This window comes from Leucopleurus acutus (assembly GCF_964270905.1).
Source record: "Leucopleurus acutus genome assembly, chromosome: 3".
Lineage (NCBI taxonomy): Eukaryota > Metazoa > Chordata > Mammalia > Artiodactyla > Delphinidae > Leucopleurus > Leucopleurus acutus.
Window position 1 is genome coordinate 12,228,006 of NC_139145.1, and position 27,688 is coordinate 12,255,693.

The following is a 27,688-nucleotide window of genomic DNA, read 5'->3' on the forward strand; positions in this document are numbered from 1 at the left end:
CTCAGGACGGCGGCGGACTTGGGGCAGGGGGTGGTGCCGGGGGCGGGGCTAGAACTCCACCTTGCAGGCGGGGAAGGCCTCGTCCTGCATGGACACAGTGCTGTTGCTGCCCAGCACCGTGATGCCCAGCGCCTGGTGCCGGGCGTGCGTCTCCTCATACCACTCGTGCATCGCCACCGAATCGAAGGTGGGGATCAGGGTCACCTGTGGGTGGGACAGATGGACCAACGGTGAGGGGGAGCGCCCTCTGCCCTCCCGGCCCAGCCCCAAGGCATCTGAGGCCCCTCTTCTCTGAACGCGTTTGTCTCCGCCTCCATTACCTCTTGCCTGGATGTCTGCAGCCGGCGGCCAGCCTGTCCCCGAAGTCCCTCCTCCTTCCCATGGCACCCCAAGGACCCTTTCACAAACCGGACCACTCTTCTGCGAATTCTTCTCCATGCTTCCCGCCCACCCCCACCGCTGCCATCTCCCCCTGTTCTCTTGCCCAGGCCTCCCTCCAGCTCCCTGAATACACTAAGCTTGCTCCCGCCACTGGCCTTCGCCCACGCTGTGCCGTCTGCCCTTGGACGCTCCCTCGCAGCTGCTCCGTAAGCTGCGTACAAGGCTGGGTGTCAGCACACTCACAGGCCGAGTGGGCGGCCAGGTACCTGGAGGCTCCTTCTATCCAAATTCGCCTCACCCTTCAAGGTTCTATTTCAAGGCTTCCCATGGGGACAACCCCAGCCCTCAGGGTCAATTCTCAACGTTCTTAGCTGTGTAGATACCACACATCTCACCTATTCCTCCTGGCTGATTCTCATAACATTACGGAGGTTCAGTGCCAGGGGTCAGGCGAGGTGATCAAACCAGCCCCACCCTGCGACCTCACCCAGGTTTGCTGCAGACAAGGAAGTGGATGTAACAGGAACAGAGTCCCGAGAGCTGCGTGGCACTCCTGCATTTGACCTCACTGCCGCATGGCCCTGGGGACATGGCTTAGTCTCTCTGAGCCCCACTCCCTCCTTGGATGTGGGTGAGGGTCACACCAACCTCACAGGACAGTGTGGGCTCAGCAGGAAGACACCGGGAAGCGCTGACCCTGCCCAGTGGCAAGAGCTTGGGCAATGTCCCAGTGACATTTGCTGTCATCGGGACTGTCTCACACCCGGGTCGTCACGCACCTGGAGGTCACGGTCCCACTGCTGCTTGCCAGCCAGAAGCGCATCCAGGACAGCCCGCATGCCCTCTTCCTTGTGCTGGTCCTGGCCACTGATGACGTAGCAGAGCGCACGCACCCTCCGGAAGAACTCCTTGTCCACCAGGCGGGCACTGCCCCCGCTGGGCAAGTAGGCCAGGTCGAGGTAGACGGGGGAGCTCGGCGGGGCCAGTGACCCTCCTGGCCGACTGCCAGCTGACCCTGTGGGTAAGAGGGATGGGGTCAGTTGTGAGCTCTGGCGACAGGGAGGGGCTGAGACCCAGGGCCCGGGGCAAGGCTCCCAGCTCCACCTGCACCTCTCTGAGTGGCTCCCTCCCTGGCAGGAAGCCTGATCTCCATTTTATGGTTGACAAGCTCTCCCTGGCTTGTCCTGCAAACACCCCAGCCAACCCCTCAGTGCCTGGACACTCCCTGGCCAGTCCCTGGACACAGACATCCCCAGGGCCTGAGGGAGGGGGCAGCCAGGGAGGGCTCCCTGGAAGAGGGGGTTTTAGAGCTTGAGTTCCTACAGCAGCAGTACCTGGAATTCTCAGCAGCATCCACCGGTTTAGTTACTCAAGGGGAGCCAATCGGGCATTTATCAAACTCTCCTGGGCACCGCACCCTGGGGACACGGCAGTGACCAAAACAAACAAAAATCCCTGCCCTCAAGGTTGACAGGGAGCCAGAGTGGGTGTAGGAAGGAGAGCTGAGAGAGGGTGACGCAGGCTGGGCAGCCTGGATGGAGCTGGGGCAGCTGCTCTCAGGGCCTTGTCCATGCCCTGAACCCAAAGCCTGTGCAAGGGGGACAAGGCCACCATTCCTGGGCCAGTGAACTCACCAACTGATTGAGGACGTAGCCAGGTCTTGGCCACAGGACGCCTGCCAGGTGTTTGGTGTCTTAAGATCATAAACGTTGCCCAGTGCAGGGTGTGGGCCCAGAAGGCTGCTGGGGCATTTGCAGAATGAATGAAATCCCCAGCTTTGGGCAAGGAGCGCCCCTCACTCATAACTGGGGACAGTGGTGTCGAGGACCCTGAGTGGTGCCCCAGGAACGGAAAGCCACCGTGGCTGTGGAAGGCGAGAGGGGGACAGGAGCAGCAGAGGCAGAACAGCAAAGCGAAGACAAAGGGAATGTGGACGGAAGCCATGGGGCAGGAGGACAGGGGTAGAGCAGGGACTGGCAAGCTATGGCCTGTGGGCCAAATATGGCAACTGCCTGCTTCTGGAAATACAGTTTTACTAGAACACCCACTGAGTACTTACTGAGCTGCTTCTGCGCTACGACACCTAGCTGAGTGAGTAGCTAGCTGAGTAGCTGAGAGAGAGACCATCTGTCCTACAAAGCTGAAAATGTTTACCCTCTGGCCCTTTAAGACAGGCTTTGCTGATACTAATGTCGATGGTTGGTTTATCAGAAGCAGTGGGAGCAGGAGACCCTGAGTGGCCAAGACTGTGGCCTTTGGAAAGAGGTCAAATGCCCAGGAAGAGAAGGTCTCAGATGATCCCCGGCCTCCGGGTGCCAGCCTTGCCCATGGGTCCTAGGGGCCACCCTCTCTCTCTCCCTGCCACTGTGCTGGGAGCCCCTGACCTGCCAAAGGTCACAAGGGCCCATCAGATGCCTCTCTTGGAATCTGCCCAGGAAAGACAAGAAGTGGGGGCTCAGGGGGGCGCTGAGGCTAGAAGACAATCAAGAGACCAGGGTGGCCAGGAGCTGAGGACAAGCCACATGGGGAGAGAAGCTGGAGATGCCCGTCGGCTCCCGGAGGGCAGGACCACCCCAGGCTGCTAGGAGAGGGCTCACCCCAGAGCATGCGCTCAGTGAACATGACCTGGGGTTATCAGGGCTGCCATCGTTGTCGCCGCTTTCTCACCAGCCCTCTCTTGGTAATTCTAGACCTGCTCTGACCGATGCAGTGGCCACCAAGCACTGGAACGTGGTGTGAGCCAAGACACGCTGGGAGTGCAAAACACGCACCAGGCCCCCAAGATGTAGTGTGGAAAGAGAAAAGGGAACTATCTAGTAATAGTTTATATTGATTACGTGCTGAAATGTCCTTTTGATATAGTAGTATGCAGGAAAGAATGAACACAGCAGGATTCTGGGACGATGGTCCAGTAGGAAGCGCCAAGAATCTGCTCCCCGTCTAGATAGTTGCGCTGGCAGCCCCTCAGCGTAAGTCTGAAGCAACTTACATGGGACTTAAAGGACTGGAAATTTTTTCTTCTTCTTTTCTTCCCCCTTCATTTTTTTTCTTTCTCCCTTTTCGGGAGCCGAACATTTAAGCGCTAGGACACTCAAGAGCAACTACTATGCAGGGGAATTTAGAAAGCAACCACAGATGCCCAGCAAAAGGTACAGATCAGAAAAGACATGAGAGCACCCTAAGTTTACACCACGGACTGATCCCCAGCACAGAGACAGCCCACAATAATCAAACAAAGGAAGGAGCCACAGCACACCCTGGGGAAGGGGAAATTTTGGATCTCAAGTTATCACATTATTAGATTCAAATGTACAGTTTTCAATAAAAAAAAAATCACAAGGTACATAAACAGGAAAGTATGGCCCAGTGAAAGGAAAAAAATTTAACAGAAACTGTCCTTAAGGGAGAGCAAGTGGTGGACTCACCAGGCAAAGACTTAAAAAACTGTCCTAAAGATACTCAAAGAACTAAAGGAAGATGTGGAAAAAGCCAAGAAAACAATGTATGGAAAAAAATACAAATATCAATAAGGAGATAGAAAACATACGAGTAAATGAAAAGAAATTCTGGAGCTGGAAAGTATAATAACTGAAATGAAAAATTCACTAGAAAGATTCCACTCAAGGTTTGAACAAGCAGAAGAATCAGTGGTCTTGATGACAGGGCAATGGAAATTCTTGAGTCTGAGGAACAGAAAGAGATAATTGAAGAAAGTGAACAGAGCCTAAGGGACCTATGGGATACTATCAAGAGGACCAACATACACATTATGGGAGTCTCAGAAGAAAAAAGAGAGAGAAAGGGGCAGAAAGATTATTTCAAGAAATAATGGCCAAAATCTTCTTATATTTAATGAAAGACATGAACATAAACATCTAAGAAACTCCAGGAACCCCAAATAGGATAAATTCAAAGAGAACCAGACTGAGACACATGACAATCAAACTGTTCAAAGATAAAGACAAAGACAATCTTTTTGTGGGAAAGAACTGATAAAGGGGACGTTTATAGCTATAAACACTTTTATTAATATCTCAGATCAACAGCCTAACTTTACAACTTAAGGAACTGAAAAAAGAACAAAAGTAAATCCAAAGCTAGCAGAAGTAAGGAAATAATAAAGATTAGAGCAAAGATTTTAAGAATAGAGAGTAGAAAAACGTCACAGAAGAAGATCAGCAAACCCAAAAGTTGGTTCTTTGAAAAGATTAACAAAATTGACAAATCTTTAGTTAGATTGACTAAGAAAGAAAAAGAGAAAGAGCGAGAGAGAAGGGGCAAGGGAACTGGGAGTGGCTGGCGGGCGGGAGGCGGCGGCAGGTGCCCATCGTCCGGCGGGAGCTGCGCGGAAGCCCCGCACCTCCCCGCGCCCTTCACCTACTCCAGGGGTGCGCGGCCCAATGGGCCAGTGCGGACGGGGGTCTCCTGGAGGCCGTGCGCCCGGAACCGCCCGCGGGGCTTGGGCGCGGCGCGGGTCGCGCTCCCCGGCTCCTTCCACTCCCGCTGGGAGCTGGCTGCGGGCGAGGGTGCTGGGGCGCGCGGGGGGCGGGGAGGGGGGCCGGAGGCAGCAGGGGAGGGGCTCGGGCCACCATGGACGACAAGGCGTTCACCAAGGAGCTGGGCCGGTGGGTCAAGCAGCTGAACGAGTGTAAACAACTTAACGAGAACCAGGCTAAGGAAATTTTAACAAAAGAATCAAACGTGCAAGAGGTCCTTTGTCCTGTTACCGTCTGTGGAGATGTGCATGGTCAATTCCAGGATCTTATGGAACTCTATAGAATCGGTGGGAAATCACCAGATACAAACTATTCACGGGTGACTATGTAGACAGAGGTTATTATTCTGTGGAGACGCTGACTCTTCTTGTGGCATTAAAGGTGCGTTATCCAGAACATATTACAATATTGAGAGGAAACCATGAAAGCCGACAAACTACCCAAGTACATGGCTTTGATGATGAATGTCTGTGAAAGTACGGAAATGCCAATGTTTGGAAATACTTTACAGATCTGTTTGATTATCTGCCACTTACAGCTTTAGCAGATGTACAGATATTCTGCCTCCATGGTGGCCTTTCCCCATCCATAGATACACTGGATCATAGAAGAGCCTTGGATTGTTTACAAGAAGTTCCACACGAGGGCCCAACGTGTGATCCGTTATGGTCAGATCCAGGTGATCGTGGTGGGTGGGGTATTTCACCACGCGGTGCTGGCTACACATTTGGACGAGATATTTCTGAAACATTTAACCATGCCAGTGGTCTCACACTGGTTTCTCGTGCTCACCAACTTGTAATGGAGGGATACAATTGGTGTCACGATCGGAACGTGGTTACCATTTTCAGCGTACCCGACGATAATTAAGTTATCGTTGTGGGAACCAGGCTGCTATCATGGAATTAGATGACACTCTGAAGTATTCCCTCCTTCAGTCTGACCCAGCACCTCGTCGTGGAGAGCCTCATGTGACCCAGTGCACCCCAGACTACTTTCTGTAAATTCCTCCTGGGAAAACCTGCCTTTGTATGTGGAAGTATACCTGGCTTTTAAAAAATATATTAACTATATACTTTTAATTTATATATAATTTATATAATTTATATATAATTTAATTTATATTTAATTTTATAAAAATTTATATATAATTTATATAAATATATTAAATATATTAAAAATATTTTTTTAAAAAAAGCAACAGTAATCTATGTGTTTCTGCAACAAATTGGGATGTGTCTTGGCATTAAACCGTATCATGGACCAAACTGTGCCATACTAATGATGAGCATTTAGCACAACTTGAGACTGAGGTTAGTTCAACGCTATGTTCTAGATCGGTCAGTCTTAACAGTTTGCCTGCTGTGTTTGTAGTAACCGCCTTCCTCGGGGCTGTTCAAGCAAAAAAGGTAACTAACTCCATCTCCGTTTGCACTTACTTGGAGATTTTAGTTAGAGTGTTTAACTGGCATGGATTAATAGGGTTGGATTTTTAAGAAAAATTCATAAAGCTAACTTCCACTTAATTCATTACCGTTTATTTTATTTAAATGTATAATTAACTGAAAAATTCTTGGGCGTACGTTGTCATAACATTTAAAGAGATTTCCCTTCATTTACACTAAATTACTATTTTATGTTGATCTGCATATTTCTGTATATTTGTCATGACAGTGCTTGCATTCTATTTGGTGTACTGAGCGAATAAACTTTCAATTTTAAACAAACAAACAAAACAAAATGAAAAAGAGAAGCCTCAAATTAGTAAGATCAGAAAGTGGAGATGTTACTACCAATCTACAGAAATAAAAAGCATTATGAGAGTACTATGAACAATTATGCACCAACAAACTGGATCACTTAGAAGAGATGTACAAATTCCTAGAAACACAAAACCTACCAAGACTGACTCACAAAGAAATAGAAAATCTGCATAGACTTATAAATAGTAAGGAGATTGGATCAGTAATCAAAACCTCTGGGGCTTCACTGGGTTTCTACTAAACATTTAAAGAAGAATCATTAGAAAGGAAAAAGTAAAGTTATCTCTGTTCACAGATGATATAATGTTATGTGTAGAAAATCCTAAAGATTCCACACACACAAAAGAAAGCTGTTAGAACTAACAGATGAATTCAGAAAATAGCTGGATACAATATTAACACACACAAAAAACAACTGCATTTCTATACACTAACAGTGAACAATTCAACAAGGAAATTAAGAAAACAATTCCATTTACAATAGCATAAAAAGAATGAGATACTTAGGAATCAACTTAAAAAGGAGGTAAAATATTTGTACACGAAAACTACAAAACACTACTGAAAGAAACTAAAGAGAACATAAATTAATGGAAAGATATCCCATGTTCATGGATTGGAAGACTGAATATTGTTATGCCACCACTACCCAAAGTGATCTACAGATTCAATGCAGTTCCTATCAAAATCCCAGTGATTTTTTTTTTTTTTTTGCAGACATAGAAAAAATACATTCTGAAATTCATATGGAAGCTCACTGGGATCCCAAGTAGCCAAGGAAACCTTGAAAAAGAAGAACAAAGTAGGAGGACTCACATTCCCTGATTTCTACAATTACTACAAAGCTATAGTAATCAAGGCAATGTGGTACTAGTATCAAGATAGACATATAGATCAATGGAATAGAATAGAGAGCCCAGAAATAAACTGTCACACATATGGTCAAATGATTTGTGACAAGGGTGCCAAGAACATTCAATGGGGAAAGGACAGTCTTTTCAGCAAATGGCCCCTGGGAAACTGGATATCAACACGCAAAAGAATGAAGTTCAATGCCTATTTAGCACCATATCCAACAATTAACTCAAATTTAACTCAAAAAGCAAAATATAAGAGTTAAAACTATAAAATTCTTAAAAGAAAACGTAAGGCAAAAGCTTCATGATACTGGATTTGGCAATGACACCAAAAGCACAGGCAACAAAAGAAAAAATAGACACACTCAACTTTTTGAAAATCAAAAAATTTTGTGCATCAAAGGACATTATCAACCGAGTAACAAGGCAAGCCACAGAATGGGAGAAAATATTTACAAATCATTATCTGATAAGGGATTAATATCCAGAATATATAGAGAACTATCACAACCTAACCACAAAAAGATGACCAACCTGACTCAAAAATGGGCAAAGGACATTTCTAAACAGATATACAAATGTCCAACAAGCACATGAAAAGGTGCTCAACATCACTAATCATTAGTGAAATGCAAATCAAAACCACAGTGAGATACCACCTCACACCCATTAGGATGGCTACTATCAAAAAGCCATAAAATAGGGCTTCCCTGGTGGCGCAGTGGTTGAGAGTCTGCCTGCCGATGCAGGGGACACAGGTTCGTGCCCAGGTCCGGGAAGATCCCACATGCCGTGGAGCGGCTGGGCCCGTGAGCCATGGCCGCTGAGCCTGCGTGTCCAGAAAAAAAAAAATCCATAAAATAACAAGTGATGGGAAGGACGTGGAGAAGGTGGAACCCTTGTGCACTGTTGGTAGAACGTAAAATGGTACGGCCACTGTGGCAAACAGTATGGCAGTTCCTCGAGAAACTAAGAATAGAATCACCATAAGATCCAGCAATCCCACTTCTGAGTATATATACCAAATTTGAAAGCAAGGGTCTCAAAAAGGTATTTGTACATCCAGGTTCATAGCAGCATTATTCACAATAGCCAAAAGGTGGAAGCAACTCAAGTATCCAACAATGGATGAATGGATAAACAGTATGTGGTCCATCCATATGATGGAATACTGTTCAGTCTTAAAAAAGGAAGTTTTGACACATGCTACAACATGAATAAAGCATGAGGACAATACGCCAAGTGGAAGAAGTCAGTTACAAAAAACCCCCAATACTATATGATTCCCCTTATATGATGTCCCTAGAGTAGTAAATTCAGAGACACAAAGTAGAATGGTAGTTGCCATGGGCTGGGGACAGGGAGGAATGGAGAGTTAGTGTTTAAAGGGGACAGAGTTTCAGTTCCACAAGATGAAAGTTCTGGAGATGGATGGTGGTGATAGTTGTATGACAATATGAATGTACTTAATGCTATTGAACTGTGCACTTAAAAATGGCTTAAGGTAGACAATTTTTTTTTTTTTTTTTTTTTGGCGGTACGCAGGCCTCTCACTGTTGTGGCCTCTCCCGCTGCGGAGCACAGGCTCCGGACGCGCAGGCTCAGCGGTCACGGCTCACGGGGCCCAGCCGCTCCGCGGCATGTGGGATCTTCCCGGACCGGGGCACAAACCCGTGTCCCCTGCCTTGGCAGGCGGACTCTCAACCACTGCGCCACCAGGGGAGCCGAAGGTAGTCAATTTTATGTGACATTAATTTTAGCACAATTTTTAAAAGTTGAAAAAAAAAAAAAACAACAAAGCACAGCAAGCCCAAGACTGCTACCCTTAGAAAGCTGACAGGTTGGCCCTTGGCTGCCTTCTGGGAACTTCGATTTCAGAAGGGTTCCCACCATTTCCAAAATCCCAGACTCCCCAGGAAGGGGTGAGCAAATGCACAGCATAAACTGCATTGCTGTGCAAGCAGTGTAGGCATGGTGAGCCACTCTTCTTATCATTTGGGAAATGGTGGGAACCCTTCCAAATATATATCTAAAATCTGATCATTCTCAGATGTATTTGGTCTTTGTCCACAGTTCCCGCCTCACACCTCCTAAAACCCTTGGAATTTTCTGATCAGTAAGAGCAATGGGAGCATCTTTTGTTACAATACTTGGTTTCTTGTCCTCAGTTCCTGAAACCACTTCAGGGCCATAAAAGTGAAATGAGTGTCTGTTATTCAAAACAAGCCCTTTCCAACACAAGGTTTCGGCTAATGAAGGAGACTTTGCATCCCACCCCAGGGTGGGGGCTGGCTGCCAGGAGAACCAATCATATGATTAAGAGGTTGAAACTTTCAGTCTTGCCCTTTGATTCTGGGGGAGGGGAGAGGGGCTTGAGGTTGAATCAATGGCCATTGGCCAATAATTTAGTCAATCACAACTATGTAATGAAGCCTCCATAAAAGCCCCAAAGGACAGCTTTTTGGCCCTTTTTCAGAGAGCTTCCACATCAGGGAACCAGAGTGCTTCTATGCGCCACTGTGTGGGGCCCCAAGCTCCCTGAGGACATCAGTCAGAGCCCTCATTTGGGACCTCGTCCTATGTATCTCTTCAACTGATTGTTGATTTGTATCCTTTAACAGAGTTTTATATGTAATAAATGAGTAACCTAGGGAGTAAATGGGTTCTTCCTGAGTTCTGTAAGCTGCACTAGCAAATTAACCAAACCCAAGGAGGGGGTCATGGGAACCTCTGATTTATGGCTAGTCAGTGAGAAGCACAGGTAACAAACTAGACTTGCGATTGGCATCCTGAGTTGCAGGAGGTCACCAGAACCCCTGGTTTGCAGCCAGTTGGTCAGAAGCACAGGTCAGAAGCACAGGTCAGAAGCACCTGGGCTTGTGACTGGCATCTGACGTGGAGGGTGGTCTTGTGGGACTGAGCCCTTTACCTGTGGTATGTGATTCTATCTCTGGGTAGAGAGTGTCAGAATTGATTTGAATTCCTGGACGCCCTGCTGGCATCCAAGAATTGCTTGTTGGTGTGGGGAAACCTACACACAGACACACACACAGTGGAACTGGGTCCAGGAACCCTTTTTGGTTGGTGTCAGGAGTGGGATTTGCTAGAATGACCCTGGCTTACATAAACATGTGTGTGTGGTACGCGGGCCTCTCACTGTTGTGGCCTCTCCTGTTGCGGAGCACAGGCTCCGGACGCGCAGGCTCAGTGGCCATGGCTCACGGGCCCAGCCGCTCCCCGGCACGTGGGATCTTCCCAGACCGGGTCACGAACCCGCGTCCCCTGCATCGGCAGGCGGACCCTCAACCACTGCGCCACCAGGGAAGCCCCGAAACATGTGTTTTTTAAAGAGAAAGGATAAAAGGGTGGGGAATGAGCAAACGCCGATCCCCAGATAGCTACCCAGTCACCCACAGTATGAAACTGCAGCTGCACTGCAATCAGTTACTAAAGGTAAAAGTTACCAACGGAATGTAGTAATGGTAGTAGACCCAACACCCAAGGAGTTGGCTCACTGGATATATAAGGAAATGCAAAATAATAAGCAGTATGCTGAATACACAGTCTCCTGGTTATTGTTATCTCTAGTAGCCAAAATGAAAGTTAAAAAATGTGCTCACTTGGGTCTTGATGTTGAACCAAGTTCAGATTTGGGTAGATCTGAGGTTTGGTCATTAGCCTCAAAGCTGCCCAGAGAGGGAAAAATTATGCAGGGGCATCAGGAAATACCTCTAAGGTCTCTGGTCACCAAGAAGGTAGTTAATGTAGGGGGAGGGCAAAACCAAGAAACAACTAAAACCAGGAGACAGAGTGTAAAGAAACGGACTCACTTTGTGGACTGGTATCATCAGTTTCCTGAAGAACCTTTACCAAAAGGGATCGTGAGAGTAACCAATTTGGGGGCTGTGTCTTTGGTTTTGAAGGCTGCAGAGTAGAAGAGCACCTCTGGGTTGATGCAGGACCCGAAGCTCACTACTGAACAATCACAGATTGTTCCAGACACACAGGAGGTTATTCCCGAAGGAATAACCAGCCTGGCCAACTGGATAAACGCCACTGAAAAGTGTGTTTATCCTGGGAAGGGGGGACTGCCCCACTCACCCCATAAATGCCAAGTGGGACACCCCAGATGAAGCAGCTGAAATGCTTCCTATGCAAGCCATGTGGGATTAGCTTTATAACTGGGACATTCACCCACTGAATATGCCTGTTACCCAGGTTTTGATTAACGGGACCCTTGTTGCATGGGCACCCCATGGAACTTTACTGCTACAAAACTGAACAACAGTTCTAGAAGCCTTATCAGATCTGCTATCTCAGCTTCTCTGATGACACCAAGAACATTAGAGTAATTAAGAAAACGGGGAGAGACAAAGGGGAGAGTCAAGGGACTTGACCGAGTGGAGTGGTAATCTTCAGATGGCTGTTGAAACGTAGAATGAATAAAGCAGACACTGATAGGGTTGAAACAGGTGAAACTGAGCAGGACCCTGTGGGCCTCCTGGACGTGGAGGCCTTTCTGTGTACCCCGTTTCTTGTTTGTAGGGGACAGACTCCAGCCTCCATGACCTTCCCGGAGGGAGTCCCAAAGGGCAGATTCAAACAGTTGCTAATCAGGGAAGGGAGGGGATGCAGAGACAAGGGAGGGGCAGCCAAGAAACAATAGGGCAGCCTTGGGGCAGGGGCCTCATTCCACCTCAAGGGATACATATTAACAATACCTTTGAGCTCTTTACAGAACTAAAACCCCCAACAAATGGAAGATGTCAGCATTATTCATCCCAGAGAACAGCATCTGAGGCCAGATGAAAGGAACCAGAGAAGCTCATCAAGAGATTACCTGAGACCGGATTAAAGGAGTACAGGTGTCCCCCCCACACACACACCTTAATCTTATCAACAACCCACCCTTGAACCACTGCTATTAAACTCCTCACCAAATCCCCCCTGGGTTGGGGGACATAGTTTTTCAGGGGCATGAGCCCACTGTGCCCCACTCTGCCTGGCAAAGCAATGAGGTTCTTTTTTTTTAAAGCTATTCTTTTCTAATCCACCCAAAACTCTCCCTGCAAGACTCGACGTGGCACTGGTTCACAGAAGCCGAGTTTTCGGCAACAGATGCAGCACTAGCAGAGATTGGGTGGACCAGTGCGGCCCCCAACGTTTTGTTAAAGGGCCCCAAACAAGTCCACTCTTTACTCTAGTTCGGAGGGATTTCGAAAGCCAGGAGGCAAAGATTACAGTGAGAAACCTGACCAGGAATCCCCTGCGGGTGAGGATTAGAAAGATTAATGAAGATAAAGACTGAAGCAGAGGCCAGGATCTTCTGGCTCCACCCCGGGGTGGGGACCCAAGGCCATCTGCACAGGCGTGGAGAAAACAGCCAGGAGAGGAAGGAGACCTTCCCAGGATTCCTAGATACAGGAGCCCAAAGCACTGTGATTCCAACACCAGTTGGTGAAGTCTTAGCGGGGGCTAAGGTTAGACTGGGAGGAACTGGAGATGCAAACGTTGATGGGATGAAGGTGCACATTGGGATGAAAACTGGGGTGAGTGGACCGATTTGGTGTGAGGTGGTCACATCTCCTTTACCTGACTGTATTACTGGGATGGAGACTGGCTGACTGGGGATTGCCTCCCCTACTTAATATTGGAAAGCAGAGGCCTGTAAGTCCGCCCTCCGGCCAGTTTTAATTGGGGACGCCAGATGGGAGCCGCTAGAACTGCCCGAGCACACACAGGTGGCTAACATAGAGTGATCTAGAACGCCTGGTGGACAAAAAGAGACGACCACTTTAATTCATGATATGCTAGAAGCTGGAGTGTGGGTACCCACGAATTCACTGTACCATAGCCTTGTGCGGCCTGGGGAAAAGACGGATGGTTCATGGAGACTAAATGTAGACTATCGAGACTTAAACCAAGTTGTACCACCCATCCGCTCAGCCGTTCCAGACACACAGAAAATGCAAGGAGGCCGCTACTCAGTGAGTGACCTCGTAAATGCTTTCTTCCCTGTTTTGATCTCAGAAAAGAGCCAGCAGCAGTTGGCCTTCACACGGGAAGGATCCCAATTTACCTATCCTGTGCTGCAACAGAGGTATCTGAACTCACTGGCTTACTGTTGTGATTTGGTCAGAAGGGACGTGGACTTGATGCGGGTCGCCAGTGTAATCATACACTATACTGACGGCGTTACGGTGATAGCGGAAACCAAAGAGCAGGCTAGGACCGATCTGAGTGCAACAGGGACGCACGTGACCAACTGGGGTGGGTTAATAAATCCAGCACTGGTTCCCAGGCCTGCCCGAACAGTCAAATTCTTAGGAAGAACCTGGGCAGGGGCCACCTGGAATATTCCACAAGAGACTAAAAATAAACCGCTGTCACTGTCCTCCCCAGGACCAAACAAGAAGCCCAGCGTTTGGTTGGTTGACTTGGATTTTCATCTGGGAATGCTGCTTCCATCTGTAAGACTACCCGGAAGAAAGCTCTGAGTTAGGGACCCAAACGAGAGCGGGTTGTGTCTGAATTACAAACGGTGGCAGCCCTCTCAACTTGGCCGTTGGGCCCTGCCGACCCCCCACTCAGGTATGATTTGGGAAGTGTCGGCCATACTCTGTACACTCTGCGGACTGGGGCTTCGGGCAAAAGCCCACGAGCACCTCCAAGCAGTGACCACTGGGATTTTGGACCAGAAAATTCCAAGCTGCTACGGCCCATACACAGTATCTGAGAGACCATTAGTAGCCTGCGATTGGGCATTAACTGAGATCACCTCGATTACTGATGGACATAAAATAATCATGAAACCTGAGATGCCCATAATGTCTTGGGTGATGCTGGAGAAACACTCCAATGAACGCAGTGCCCAGAAGTGTTTCATGATAAAAAGAGAAATGGTTCATCTGAGAGCACGCTGCCAGGGTAATGCAGGGAGGCACCCACTGGATCATGAGCACGTAGCCTCTTTTCCTCTAGGACCGGCTTTGGAGCCACCTGAGGAGCTGCTGGAACTGACTGGCACGTGGCCTTGCCCTATGGACGGCTCTCAACTGAACCACAAAGCGCGCTTGCTTTATGGATGGCAGTTCCAAGATGAATGGATAATAACCTGCTTGGAAAGCGGCTGCATTAAAACCAGGGGATGGCGAGACTCTGACTGGAGGCAGCAAGAACAAATGGGCTCAGTGGGCTGAACTGCACGCTGTTTTCCTAGCAGTGGTGGAAGAATTGAACAACGGTTAAAGCCCCTATGTTTGGGTTTTTACTCCTGGGCCCATGGCGTGGCTGTGTGGTCGGGCAGACGGGCAACGGAAACCTGGACTATTAAAGGGATGCCTGCATGGGGCGCGGCCTTATGGAAATCACTCTGGGAATTTAAGGGGCGTGTTAAAGTAGGACATGTCAATGCCCACCAGAAGAACCCCTTCCAGGTTTGGAAGGTCACTGAACCACCAAGTGAACGTTTTGGGAGGGCGGTCCATGAATGAGTCGGCATGGGGAGAGGGCCGCAGCAATGCAGAGCCCTACACAGAGCCGGAGCCGGCAAGTGGATTACATTGGACCAAAGCCAGTAGCCCTGGGGCTATAAATGAGCCCTAACAGGAAGAGACACCCTGCACTGGGTTTGCATACCTGATGGTAGATGCAAATGCTCAAAATAAGACTGGAACAGAAAATACTGTAACAATTTGAGCCACTGAGTTACATTTCTTCGCACCAAGGGGTGCGCTTTACAGCCCATACTGTCCAACAGTGGCAAGAGATCTCACACCAGATGTGTTGCGTATCATCCTCAGAGTAATGGTTTAATAGAACATTGGAATGGGCGGCTGAAGCATTTGCTGTCTAAAACCAGGGGAGATACAGGCTTGAGAGGCTGGCTTACACACCGTCACGAGCATGCGCTCACACTCAACATGAGCGGGGCTGAGGGCGGGTCCCCACTGGATAGATTCCTCCACTTTTCTGGGGGTGTGGGCAAGTCGGGGTGGGGGAGGATGCTGATGCGACTGTATAACTCTTCCCCGCATCACAGCAACTTTTTTTTTTTTCTTCTCCTACTCGATGCAGTGGTCCCAGAACCAGGGACGCAACTGTGGGGGCCAGAAGCAGGGATGATTCCTCAACAAGAAACTGGTAACTATACTTTAAATCTTTATGTCAGAATTCCTAAGGGCCTGATGGGCTCGGGATGTGCCTTCACCCGCCTCTGGCAAAGTTGGTGCTGACAGTGAATGCTGCCGCGCTGCCTAGCAGTTGCAAGAGCCCACTGGTTCTGTACCTGTGTAACCCTACTCTAGGCGAGCGGCCGTGGATGGGGCAGGGGAGACACCTGCCAGCCTAGTTTCCTGGCAGCAATCTGGACCAGCACGGTGGCCAAACTAACGTCCCTTCCAAGAGTGGAAAAGTGTGGGTAAAGATAAATGACAAATGGAGAGGAAGAATAACAGCTGAGGGTAAAGGGATGAATAAGTGGGTTATGCAATGAGGGAAATCCAACATTTTATTAACACCTGGAGAGAGCCTCAGAGCAAGAGAATAATAGAATCTCTTAGCATAAGCATACCAGATGCCCAGCAGGCTGAAGCTGGTCTGCTGAGATCAGCCCTGATTTGGGGACCTGATAAGATTGAACAGCAGCCTGCACAGCTGAATGGCATGGCTCTGGAAAGACATTCTGGTCCTGAGATATATTAACGAACAGGACCAACTGTTAAAAGATTAAATGGAATTCTAGCGATGCGCCCGTGTCTTCTGACTCCCATTTTTCGGGCTACATCTACTACAAAGGATAACATTTGGGAACTGTTTCCTACTGGGACTTCAAACTGTGTGGTGTATAGCTCCCAGCAGACGGATCTATGTGATCACTGTGTAATTACAGATCGTGACAATCAAATTGCTTAGAAAGGTCCCTGGTTATGATGGACAAAGTATAACGGCAGCGTGCCGAGCATGGGAGGGTGTGCTGTGCACGAGCACGTGTCATCCTGTTTTTGTGGATGGAAAACGATTCATCAAACTAGGGAAAAACAGTGGGTCCCTGATGGGATTAAAGCAGTGGGCATCACATGGTCGCTCAAGTTCCCCTGGGGTACAGCCCTACCGGAGACGAGGCAGGCCATGGGAAGCCTCGTGGCATACTCAAACTAAATTAAATTACATCTAGGTGTGCTTACCACGCATCTAAGCCTAGTCTGGGGGGCCCAAAATTTTGGGGTGCAAAGCATGCACCCTATCTGCACCCAGGCCTTTAGTACACAACGGCAACAAGGTCTCTGGTGGATTCAACAACACTGGCCCACAAGCCAGAAAGAGCCTTAGGGTGAACAGGTGCTAGTAGGTATCTTAGGACAAGTGAAATTTGCTTTTAATGAGGAGTGGCACTCAGAGGAAGAAGATTAATTAGAATAGGCAGACTAGGGGGAGTTCTCTTCCAGGTGGAAGGCGAAGGATGGGAGCCAGCCTGGAAAGAGAATGAGGTTTTAGCAAAGTGGGTCAGGCAGGCTGCCAATAGTGCTGGATATGCTAGAACTAGCATTGGGACCCAACAAGGCCTCCTGACTATTTAAATACATATGCAGGCTGAAGTGGCCACGGGGCAGTGGGCCTCAATCCTAGCTGCCGGGGCTCAGGGGCGCACACACCTACGGGAATGTTACGGCTCTCCAAGCTCATGGAAGTTCTCTGGGGACATTTATAATTTACACAGATGCACCCTGACTGCGCGCACCTCCAGTAAAGCTAGAAATAAAATATACCCTGCAGCACAGTTAGTTGGGATAGGAATATTCTAAATACAACTCGCGTCCTCCCCACAGAAGGGAGGTGGGCCCTGCGATACAACACACAATGGAAATCAGACTCAGTACAAGCTCGTGAACTTGTCCCTAGTTACCTTGGAATCCGGAGCTAACTGAATCGTGGCCAGTGGTCACGACCTCTGTCCTTAATACCGTCTGGTATATGGGCAAAGGCAGATTCTGTTGGGAAGGCAAAGTGAACACGTCTGTAGCTCTTACCGATTGGTTGTGTAATGAAAATGAATCATATGGTAACCATATTTCGATATGGTGTAGCCCTGTCGCTGGTAAGATTCAACTACCTCATATAAATGCGTCTTCTGGTAACACTGATACTGATGATCAAATGTATTGAGAGCCTGAGTTAAAGCCTCCTCTGGAGGTAATACCTGTGGAAAATGACTGGCCTGAGGAGGACCAGGATAGCTAATCACCAGCTGATTTCTGTGCTGAATAGTTCTGCACAAATTGATCGTAAGGTACAAGGAGCAAATGACGTTTCTCTAAATCGATCCCGGGACTTCCCGGGTGTCCGCCTGCCAATGCAGGGGACACAGGTTTCAAGCCCTGGTCCGGGAAGATCCCACATGCCGCGGATCAACTAAGCCCGTGCGTCACAACTACTGAGCCTGCACTCTACAGCCCGCAAGCCCCAACTACTGCGCCCACGTGCCACAACTACTGAAGCCTAGAGCCCATGCTCTGCAACAAGAGAAGCCACCGCAATGAGAAGCCCACGCACCGCAACGAAGAGTAGCCCCCCCGCTCGCTGCAACTAGAGAAAGCCTGCACACAGCAACGAAGACCCAACGCAGCCAAAAATCCACCAATCCATCCATCCCTGCCCCACACAGCTTCTCCAAATGTCTGGCCTATTTATGTCGGTACTATTGCTACGTGTGTTCTAATAAATGCGACCCCAAACATAAGTGCTGTGATAGGTGTGATTGCTTTGCTGTAAGGGATCTGTTCCACCGCGGGGAGAATGCAGTACTGTGATTTACAAGAAATACATATACTTGGTCATTCTCAGATATATTTGGTCCTTCATCCACAGTTCCTGGCTCACAGCTCCCAAAGCCCTTGGAGTTTTCTGATCAATGTGAGCAACGGGAGCATCTTTGTTATATTTGGTCTCTAGTCCTCAGTTCCAGAAAACACTTTAGGGCCAAAAGGGTGAAATGGGTGTCTTGTTATTAATAAGAAGCCCTTTTCCATCACAACCGGGTTTATGTTAATGAAGGTGACTTTGGATCCCACCCCAGGGTGGGGGCTTGTTGCCAGGAGAACCAACCTTGTGATTAGCGGGTCAGAATTTTCAGTCTTGCGTCCGGACTCCTGGGCAGGGGAGAGGGGCCTCAGGTTGAGTCACTCGCCATTGGCCAATGATTTAGTCAATCATGACTATGTAATGAAGCCTCCATAAAAGCCTCAAAAGGCCACTTTTTGGCCCTTTTACAGAAAGCTTCCGCACCAGGGAACCAGAACGCTTTGTGCTACCATGCAGGGTCCCAAGCTTCATGAGGACATAAGATCCCTTGTTTGAGACCTCACCCTATGTATCTCTTCATCTGGTTGTTAATTTGTACCCTTTAAGAGCCTTTTATACTAAACTGGTCATCTAGTGAGTAAATGGGTTTTCCCGGGTTTTGTCAGCAGCTCTGGCAAATTAAGCAAACCAGAGGAGGGGGGCATGGGAACCTCCGATTTACAACCAGTTGGTCAGAAGCACGGTTAACAGCCTGGACTTGTGACTGGCACCTGAAGTGGAGGGTGCTCAGGGGACGGAGCCCTTTACCTGTGGAATGTGATTCTGCCTCTGGGTAGACAGTGTCAGGATTGCGGCCAACTGCGGGACAGCCGGCTGGTGTCCAAGAATTGGATCCTGGAAACCTTTCCAGTGTACGTGTGAGGTAGAGGGTGCCTGCACGACCAGCCCCAATAGAAACCCTGTGCCCTGAGTCTCTAAGGAGCTTCCCTGATCGACGGTACTTCACACGTGTCGTCACAGCTTGGAGCTCAGGGAACCAAGCACATGATATGGGACTCCACTGCGAGGAGGCTTCCAGAAGCTTGTGCCTGGTTTCCCTGGGCCCCCCCATGCCTTTCGCTTTTGCTGATCCTGCTCTGTATCTTTTTGTTGTAATAAACTTGTGAGTGCGACCATACACCGAGTCCTCCTAGGCAATCATCCAACCTGGGGGCGGTCTTGAAGTTAATTGCACCTGTCTCTTTTTGCTTAGCGTGGCTACTGGAAAATTCACCACGATGGATGCTGCTCACACTACACTTCCGTTGACGGCACCGCCTGAGCACCTTGGAATTGCAAGTGCTTAAAGAGTCAGGCCAGAGCTTCCATTTTATCGGAGAAACTGAGGCCCAGAGAGGGTGGTGCGTGTGGCTGGGACCACACAGCAAGCGGGGAACAGGAGGACTTGGGCAGGGAACCCACTGCAGGACTCCAGCCCCCAGGTACTTACCGGATGGACCTCGAGTGGTTGTCTTGGGGACTGAGGGCTTTCTGGCCAGGGGTGCCCGGCTTCCTTTGTCACTAGGCTCGCTCCGGGCGCTGAGTGGCCGACTGGCCCGGTCCCCACTGGCCAGCCCCTTGGTCTTGGCAGCAGTCACTGGAGTGGCTTTGGGGGCAGTGGTGCCACGGTTGGGGCGGGTAAGGGGCTTCCGGGTATGGCCGAGGCCCTCTCTCAGCCGCGCCTGCTCAGGAGGCAGCATCTCAGGGTCCACCATGCAGATACTAGGTGGGGTGGGCAGTGGCGGGGGTATCTTGAGCGGGTCAGGCAGTGGGTCGCGGCGAGGGGCCCCAAAGCCCTCTGTGTCCTCATCTGAGTCCGCGGTGCCAGGGGCGGCAGGCAGGGGGTCCGAGTCAGACAGGGTAGGCAGGGACTCGCTGACGGACGTGGGTGGTGTCTCCTCCACCCCTGGAGCACCCGCCCGCTCCTGGGACCGGGCACTACTGTCATTGGAACTGCCGGGGGACACAGGTGCCGGTGCCATGGGCACAGCCTTGCGGTGCTCAAACTCACAGGGTGATACCAGGCACAGGTCCACGTCGTGTGGGGAGGCCGAGCGGAGCACCCGAGGGCCACAGAGTGGGAGGCTCAACCCGGCTTCACTTGCAGCGGCAGCTGGTGGCGGTAGCACCTGCTCAAAGGACACCGACAGGGACTCGTCCACCTCTGTGGAGTGCGGGGAGCCCACCTCGGCAGGCAGCGAGGGGGTGGTCACCGTGGGGGACGCATCCGGCCCAGGCTCCCCACCCCGCAGCGGGCTCAGTGACAGTGGCCCGCTGCTCTCAGTTGGGCCCTGGTGGGCTCCGGCGGGTGAGGGTGTGCACGGCTCGGGGGTGCTGGTGGCCAACAGCAGCTCCAGGGTCTTCTCCTCCAAGCTGCCGCCCTCCTCCCCGGCTGGGCTCAGCCCCAATTCCAGGCTGCTCTCCTGGCTGGGCGTGGCCACCAGTCGGGGGGCCGGGGAGCCGCAGGCCTCCGTGGCGGGGCTGGCCTCTCTGCACCGAAAGCTAGGTGGGCTGCGGGGCCCATTCTCTGCTGGTGGGACACCCGGGCGGGGTGTGTTGGGTGCTCTGCGGGGCTTGGGAGCCACCTGGGCACCTGCTTTCTTGCCACTGACCACAGCGGAGGCCACCCGCCGTACCTCCCGGGGTTGGGTCCGAGGGGCGCTCGGCTTGGGGTCCTTCTTCACCTCCCGGGAGGGCCTGGCTTCTTTCTCAGCCTTGCGAGGGGCCTCAGCCCGCAGTGGCTCCTTCTGGGCCACCCCGGGGCGCTCCTGGGCGGGCCTGGAGGGTGCCGTCGTCCGGCCCTCTCTCCTCAAACTGTCCCGGGAGCCCACGCTTTCCTTGCTCTCAGCTCGCCGAGGCCCCGCCAGGTCCTGAGGGGTCACCACAGGCTCCCGCAAGAACCCCAAGTGCTGCAGGCGGACCAGGCCATCCAGGAGGCGGGCGGGTGGCGTGCAGCCAGGGAACAGCACGCGCACCACCTTCTCGGAGGGGCCCGCGGGGTGCCACACCAGCAGGGCACACACAGAGGCCAGCGTGTGGTCAGTGGCGGCCGAGGGCGGGTGCAGCACGTACATGTCCAGCCGGCCCACGCCCATCTTCTGGAAGAGCACAGTGGGCTCGGCCGGCAGCGGCCCACGGTTAAGAGGCAGGGGGGTGATGCCCAGCCGGGCCAGGAGGCTCAGGGCCAGCTCCGCCTCATCCTCCCCACGTACCAGCCGCGAGGCGGCTGCACGGGCATTGAGGAACACGATGCCCAGGTTGGGGGAGATCAGCCTGCGCAGCCGGTCATCCCCAGAGCCCCCGCCAGCGGCTGCCTCATCACGCTCCGCCAGCTTGCGCCGCAGCAGACTGTTGAGGCCGGGGAGGCTGTCAGCGCCCGCGTGGGTCACCAGCACGGCGTCCACCCGGTCCAGGTGCCGCACCAGCTTCCAGAAGCTTGACTTGGGGTTGGAGCCACCATTGACCAGCACGGTGAAGCCATTGACGGCGAAGAAGGCAGCATCCCCCAGGCCACCAGGGAAGATGTAGCAGCAGGGCCGGGCAAGCCTGAGGAAGCCCACGGAGGCCGGAGGCTCGAGCAGCTCAAAGGGGGATGGCGGCTCCAGCGACTCGGCCACGTACTCCAGGAACTCACGCAGGCCCTCAGAAGCCGGCAGCTGCACTGGAGGGTTCAACCGCAGCTGGAGCACGCCCTGGAGGCCGGGCACTTCGGGTGCCAGCTGGGCCCAGTCACCAAAGGTCGGGCAGGTGATGGTGAGCTTGGGTGGGTCTGCAGGCGGGGGTGTGGAGGCCAGGAGATCCCGGATCTGTAGAGGGCGGAATGGTTAAGGGGTCACCTGGAGCCAGGCAACACCCGGCCCCTTGGGAAAACTAAGGCCCTTTGCCTGCCTTTGTCACCCTCAGGACAAAAACCCAGCCTTCCCCACATCCCAGAAGGGCCCATCACCACCTGTCCACCTCTACCCTCCTCTCTCACTCTCCCTGCCCCAGGGCCTTTGCACTTGCTGTTCTCAACTCCTAAAGCACAGCATCCTCCAGAGAGACCTTCTACACTCACCCCACCACCACCCCTGTGTACTGGTTCTTATCAAACCAAACGTGGTTTGCCAGTTTTTTGCTCATTTTGCCCCACCCAGACTAAGGGATTCAGAAGGGACCCCCATTCAGATGGGACCTAGAATCTGCGGTGCCACTTGAAGACTCTGAGACATCTGCTGATCTACAGGCCCACACACTGCAGTGGGTCATGGGACTGGGCCCAGGAGGAAGACACGCCACCACCATTATTCCACAGAGGAGGAAGGGACGATGCTCAGGGGGACAGCAGGTCGCTGGAGCCACTCAGCCCAGTGGGGACGAGCCAGGCTTCAGAGGCAGGATGGTGAGGGGGCGGCTTACCTCTTTGTCCCCCAGGACCTGGAGGAAGTGGCGGGGTGAGAAGCCCCCTGTCTGGAGCAGCAGCTCCCCCGTCTCCTCCAGGCAGGGCCCAGCCAGCACCAGCAGCTTGTGAGAGGCAGGGTCCAGGAGAAGGTTCCGGAGCTGAGGGAGAGGGAGAGTGTTCAAGGCCCTATTCTGTGCAGTGAGATAGTCAGCACCCCTCTTTGGGGTGGTCCGCAGCCCCTAATGTATATATAACCACCCAACTCCTGTCCCCATGACAGCCTGGCCAGTACTAAACTAGAAGCCGGGACTACAGCCTGTAGGCCTCCAGTCGGGCTCGACCCCCTATCCCTGCTCCCAACTCCTGCTCATTCTACAAAGCCCAGCTCTGGTGCCCCCTCCTCCTGGAAGCCCTGCACACCCTTTCTGGGCTCCCCAAAGCCCACCTCCCCCTCTGGCCCAGCCCCAGTGCCATGGGGAAGAGGGGCCTGTGTCTGGCTCTGTCTCCTCGAGCCCCTTCAGGGAGCATTTTTGATCAGAGGAATCAACCCGTACAAAAGTATCTAGAGGGGTGTCCCGGGGCTCTATCTTGTTCATCTTTCTCATGGGAAACTGAGAGAAGAGCGCAGATGTCTACAAGCTAGAAGCATTAAGTCAGTTCAGACAATTAGCGGGGCCCAGCCCAAGGGAACGCACAGGACGCAAACATCGGTTGGGTTCTGCCCTCCCACCTCCAGCCCTTCCCTATCTCATTCCTTCCTCCCAAACTCCAGCCTTTTCTGATTCCACCCGCTCCCACCATCAGCTCTGAGGAGGGAATAAATGGAGGCTGGAGTCATCGGGGGAGGCTTCGCTGCTGCTGGGTGTCAAGAAGAGGATTTCAGGCAGCATGAAGGCAAGGACACATGAGGTGGGGCCAGGGGATGGCGCTCGTCCCAGCAGCCCGCTGCCCCCAGGAGTCTACCCTTCCCTACCTCGTCACACAGGGACTTGTCTGATGGATTCAGGAGGACCAGCGTCTCCAGGGTGTCTCCACGGTGGTGCAGGCTCCGCTGGCCTGTGGGGGAACCAGGCCCTGTGAGTTTAGGGCTGAGCCACATGCATGGGGGTCAGCCTGTGACAAGGTCAAACCCTGCCTCACTGTGTAACCCCAGGCGGCCATGAGCCCCTCCAGGACCCTGCTTCCCAGGACCCCCAGCCAGAGGGTCATCCAGGGATTAACAGGCATGTGGTAAAGCTGCAGGTCAGGATGAGGCAAGAACAGGAAACCGCCCTGGCAGGCCTCACGCTGGAAACAAGGCCTCCACTGCTGGCAGGGCCCAATTCACAGCTCTCAGCCCTGCGGGGGACGCCACTGTCACCCTCATTTTATAATCAAGGAGCCTGAGCCCAGGGAGGGCCAAGGAGGGTACACCAGGAAAAGGGCACAACATGGGCAAGGGCCCTGCGGCAGGACTGAGCTCTCTGTGTCTGAGGATCAGGAAGGGGCAGGTGGGGCTGCAGCGAGGGGCAACAGGAGGGACCCGAGGGCAGGGAGGCCTCATGGGCCACGGAGAGGGGAGTGGGGTTGATTCTGGGATCCGAACGCTCGTCCGTTCCCCAGAGACCAGATGTGTTTCAAATATGGAGCACCTGGCCTGGGTCTGGAGAGGCAAGGACCCTCTACTGCTGGTTACCCTTTATCAGTTTATCACGGGCTTCTTATCATGTGCGGATATTGCCCCATTCAGGTGGGGAAATTAAGGCACAGAGAGGGGAAGTGGCTGTCAAGGCCACACAGAGCGGATGGCATTTCCAGCTCCCCCAAATGGTGAGGGTCAGGAAGCCACCCAGAACCACTGGGACAATGAGGCGACGGACACTTCCTTCCCCTCCTGCAGCGGCCTGGAGGTGACTCAACAGGCTGGCTGAGGCAGGGGAGAGCTGCAGGCAACACCCAGGCCCTGCCCAGCAGCTGCTCTGTTCACCCCAGTCACCCCAGAATCCCCAGGGAGCCACGGGACATGTGGGGCTGGCCCAGGAACCTCAACTCCCTCCTCGATCTTGTTTTCTCAGGTCCCCATCTATTGAGCATCTACTGTGTACCTGGCCCTGTGAAGGAATCACAGGCATAAGCCAGACATAGTCCCTGCCACACCAGGCCTACACTCCACCCTCCAGTCCCGCTCAGCAGCCCCTCACTTTCCAAATGTCCTGTCCCTTTGACTGGGCCCTTCCCTCCACACTCCACACCAGTCCCAGCTGCTTCTCATCCAAAAAGACCCTCCTCGGAGGTCTCCCTGTCCCCCATACCTCACTGCCTTACCTGTCAACTGGGGACAAAAACACAAGTTCTTGCCTTGTGGGGTGCTGATGACCAAAGGAAGTGAGTGCTGGCTCAGGGCCTGCCCCTGCTCTGCACTCAGTAGATCTCAGTTGTGTTATTACTGTTGCTGCTTACAGCCATTCCCTGACCCCCATGCCTGGCATATAGTTGGCACTCAAAGAACACCTGTCCACTGAATGAGCAGAAGGGGAGAGCTGGGGCATGCAGGGCCCCCAGCCTCACCTTTCACAATGCTGGAAAAGGTGGCCGAGTGCCGTGACACGAAGACCTTGAGCTGCTCATCGAGGCTGCAGACGCCAGGGTCAATGTCCCACGACCGGATGCCTGGTAGGGAGAGGGGGAAGGGAGGTAGGAAATCAGCTGGGCTTCCCAGCTCCCAGAATACTTCAATAACTAGCGGATGGCTGGTGAGGGCCGCCACAGGCCCCTCCCTTCAACCTGCCCCTGCACATGACGGCCTGGAAATTCAGAACCATCCAATGTGCCTTTGGAGCCCACTGCATCCACCCTCAAGGAATCCAAAGTGTAAATCAGGCATTTTACAGAGAAGACTCAGGACATCAGAAAGAAAGTCCCGGCCTCCTACACAGTCATCTTGTCCCCTCCGTCATCCTCCCACCCCCACCACTGGTTTCACTGTTCCTCAGCCCTGCCAGGCAGTTCCCATCTCTGAGCCTTCGCGTGAGCTGTTCCCACTGCCCAGAGGTCCTTCTGCCCACCCTTCAGGTCCTCTCAGCCCTTTGCATCCTCTGAACACCCCTGTAACCATCTAAGCTTAAAACTTGGTCCATCTCCTCACTCACTTTGGTACCCGCCCCCCAACCAGACCCATTAGTCCCGTGAGGGCAGGACTGAGCCTGCCCATGGTCCCCACGCTATCCCTGATGCCCTGTGGGGTGACATTCCTTAATCCTGTGAACCGAGATGTTTGCTGCCGTCCCATTTTACTGGCCACGGACGGCAGGCCCTGCCGATCTGAGAGATGGGGGATGGATGAACGCCCTCCAATCACGGTTCGGGGTGCACCACGCCTGCCGGTCCCACCGTGCCAAGTGGCTGCAGGTTAACCTTGCAGGTGCACCTATGACTCATATCCCCAGGTGCCAAATCCCTTGAGCAGGCAGCACCCGCCCACACCCCAATTAGCAGTTCCTCATGGAGCTGCGGAAAGTAGGCCCTGGAGCTCCGGGCCCAGCCTCCCCATCCCTGCTCCTCCCTCCAAGACTTCCAGGCTGCTAAGGCCCGAGGATTCGAGGAGGGCCCGGAGGGCGGGAAGCGGAGCCGTTGCCCATGCTGCCCAATCGCGTGGGTCCCAAAGCCTGGGCCCGTATCCCCTCCCCGGTCTGCACCCCGCTCGAGCCGGAGCAGCCCAGCCCAAACCCGAACCTGTTTCCTCTGCGGGCACGCACGGGCTCTGCCTGCGCCCTGTGCCTAACGGTAAGGGGATAGGGGCACCGGGGCCCCCGGATCCAGCCGCCCCCCGCCCCATCCCCCGGCCCTTAGGCCGAGATGCGCCGCCGCGCCCGCCTCCCCGACACCGCGTTCCCGGGCCGGCCCGACCTCGTTCAAGCTCCTCCAGCACATAGGCTAGCAGCCCGGGGCACCCGCACTCGCCGCCCACCACGAGCAGCAGTGAACTGGGCGCCTCCACCGACCCGGGACCTGCAGCCGAAACCGCCATCTTCGCGCCGGCCAGACGCTCCGAGCGCCCGCCCTGCTGTCCCCGCCCCTTAAAGGGGCCGGACCGGAAGGGCTGAAGACCCCGCCCGGAAGCCCCTCCTCGCACGTTATCTGCCCCTTCCCGCCCATTGAGGTCGTGGGAGATGGGGGTATGGAGACCTAAGGGTTGGCCAAGCCTTGGGTCTCCACTTTGGGCACCCCTCCCAAATAACCACTGATTCATTCATTCATTCACTCATTCATTCACTCAACAAGTTCTGACTGCATGCCTACTACGTGCCAGTCGGAATCTCTGCCCTCTGGAAACTCACATCACATCACAGTGGGCCCAATCAGAACCAGGTCCCAGATGGTCCCAGTTCCCCAGGTCAGGGCTTAAACAGAGAAAAGAAGGGTACCTTTGAGGGCTTTGAGGGATGCATAGGAGTTTGCAGGGTGTGGGTGATGGGACAATGACATGTGAGGCATAAGTTAGATCATGTGCAAAGTTTTAAAGATAGGAAAGTACATGTGAATTTGAGACACATTCCAGAGCACTCTGGGCCTGGAACAGGGCACACTTATTCTGCTATATGCCAGGCATTTTACTCCATTAGTTCACTGAATACATGCATAAACCTATGAAGTTGGCACTGTTATTATGGTCATTTCAGAAAAGGATGGAGAGGAAATAGACTTGGAGAGATGAAGTCACCAGGCCCATAAGAGGTAGAGCAGAGATTCAAATCCAGGCAAGTCTGATTCCAGATTTAGTCTGTGGCAGAGACTGACTGCCTGACTCACATGGGTAGCCCTCCTTCCCCAGACAATTGCATTTGGCCTTTTTAACCATGGTGGCCACTACCTGGAAAATTATGTTGCAGCAAACTTTTTGACAGTTGCCCATGTCCAGGAAGGGCTGGGTTGTCTCCCTGGGGAGTGAGCTCCTCATCTTTGGAGGTATACAAAACCAATCAAGACAAATGA

General features: G+C 52.4%; 1 protein-coding gene and 1 pseudogene across 2 annotated transcripts; one reads left to right on the plus strand and one right to left on the minus strand.

Annotated features, from left to right (window-relative positions):
• MAP1S (microtubule associated protein 1S) lies at nt 1-26,729 on the minus strand. The gene is made up of 7 exons (XM_082835624.1): nt 26,603-26,729; nt 25,265-25,366; nt 23,691-23,773; nt 22,735-22,875; nt 19,787-22,142; nt 1,161-1,396; nt 1-204 (listed from the first exon to the last, which is right to left on the minus strand). The coding sequence occupies exons 1-7, from the start codon at nt 26,721-26,723 to the stop codon at nt 49-51; spliced, it is 3,195 nt and encodes a 1,064-aa protein (XP_082691750.1). The 5' UTR covers nt 26,724-26,729; the 3' UTR covers nt 1-48.
• On the plus strand, nt 4,972-5,881 carry LOC309959382 (serine/threonine-protein phosphatase 2A catalytic subunit beta isoform-like; annotated as a pseudogene). The gene has a single exon. The product of its transcript is annotated as a serine/threonine-protein phosphatase 2A catalytic subunit beta isoform-like (transcript).
• Nucleotides 26,730-27,688: the final 959 nt, after the last annotated feature.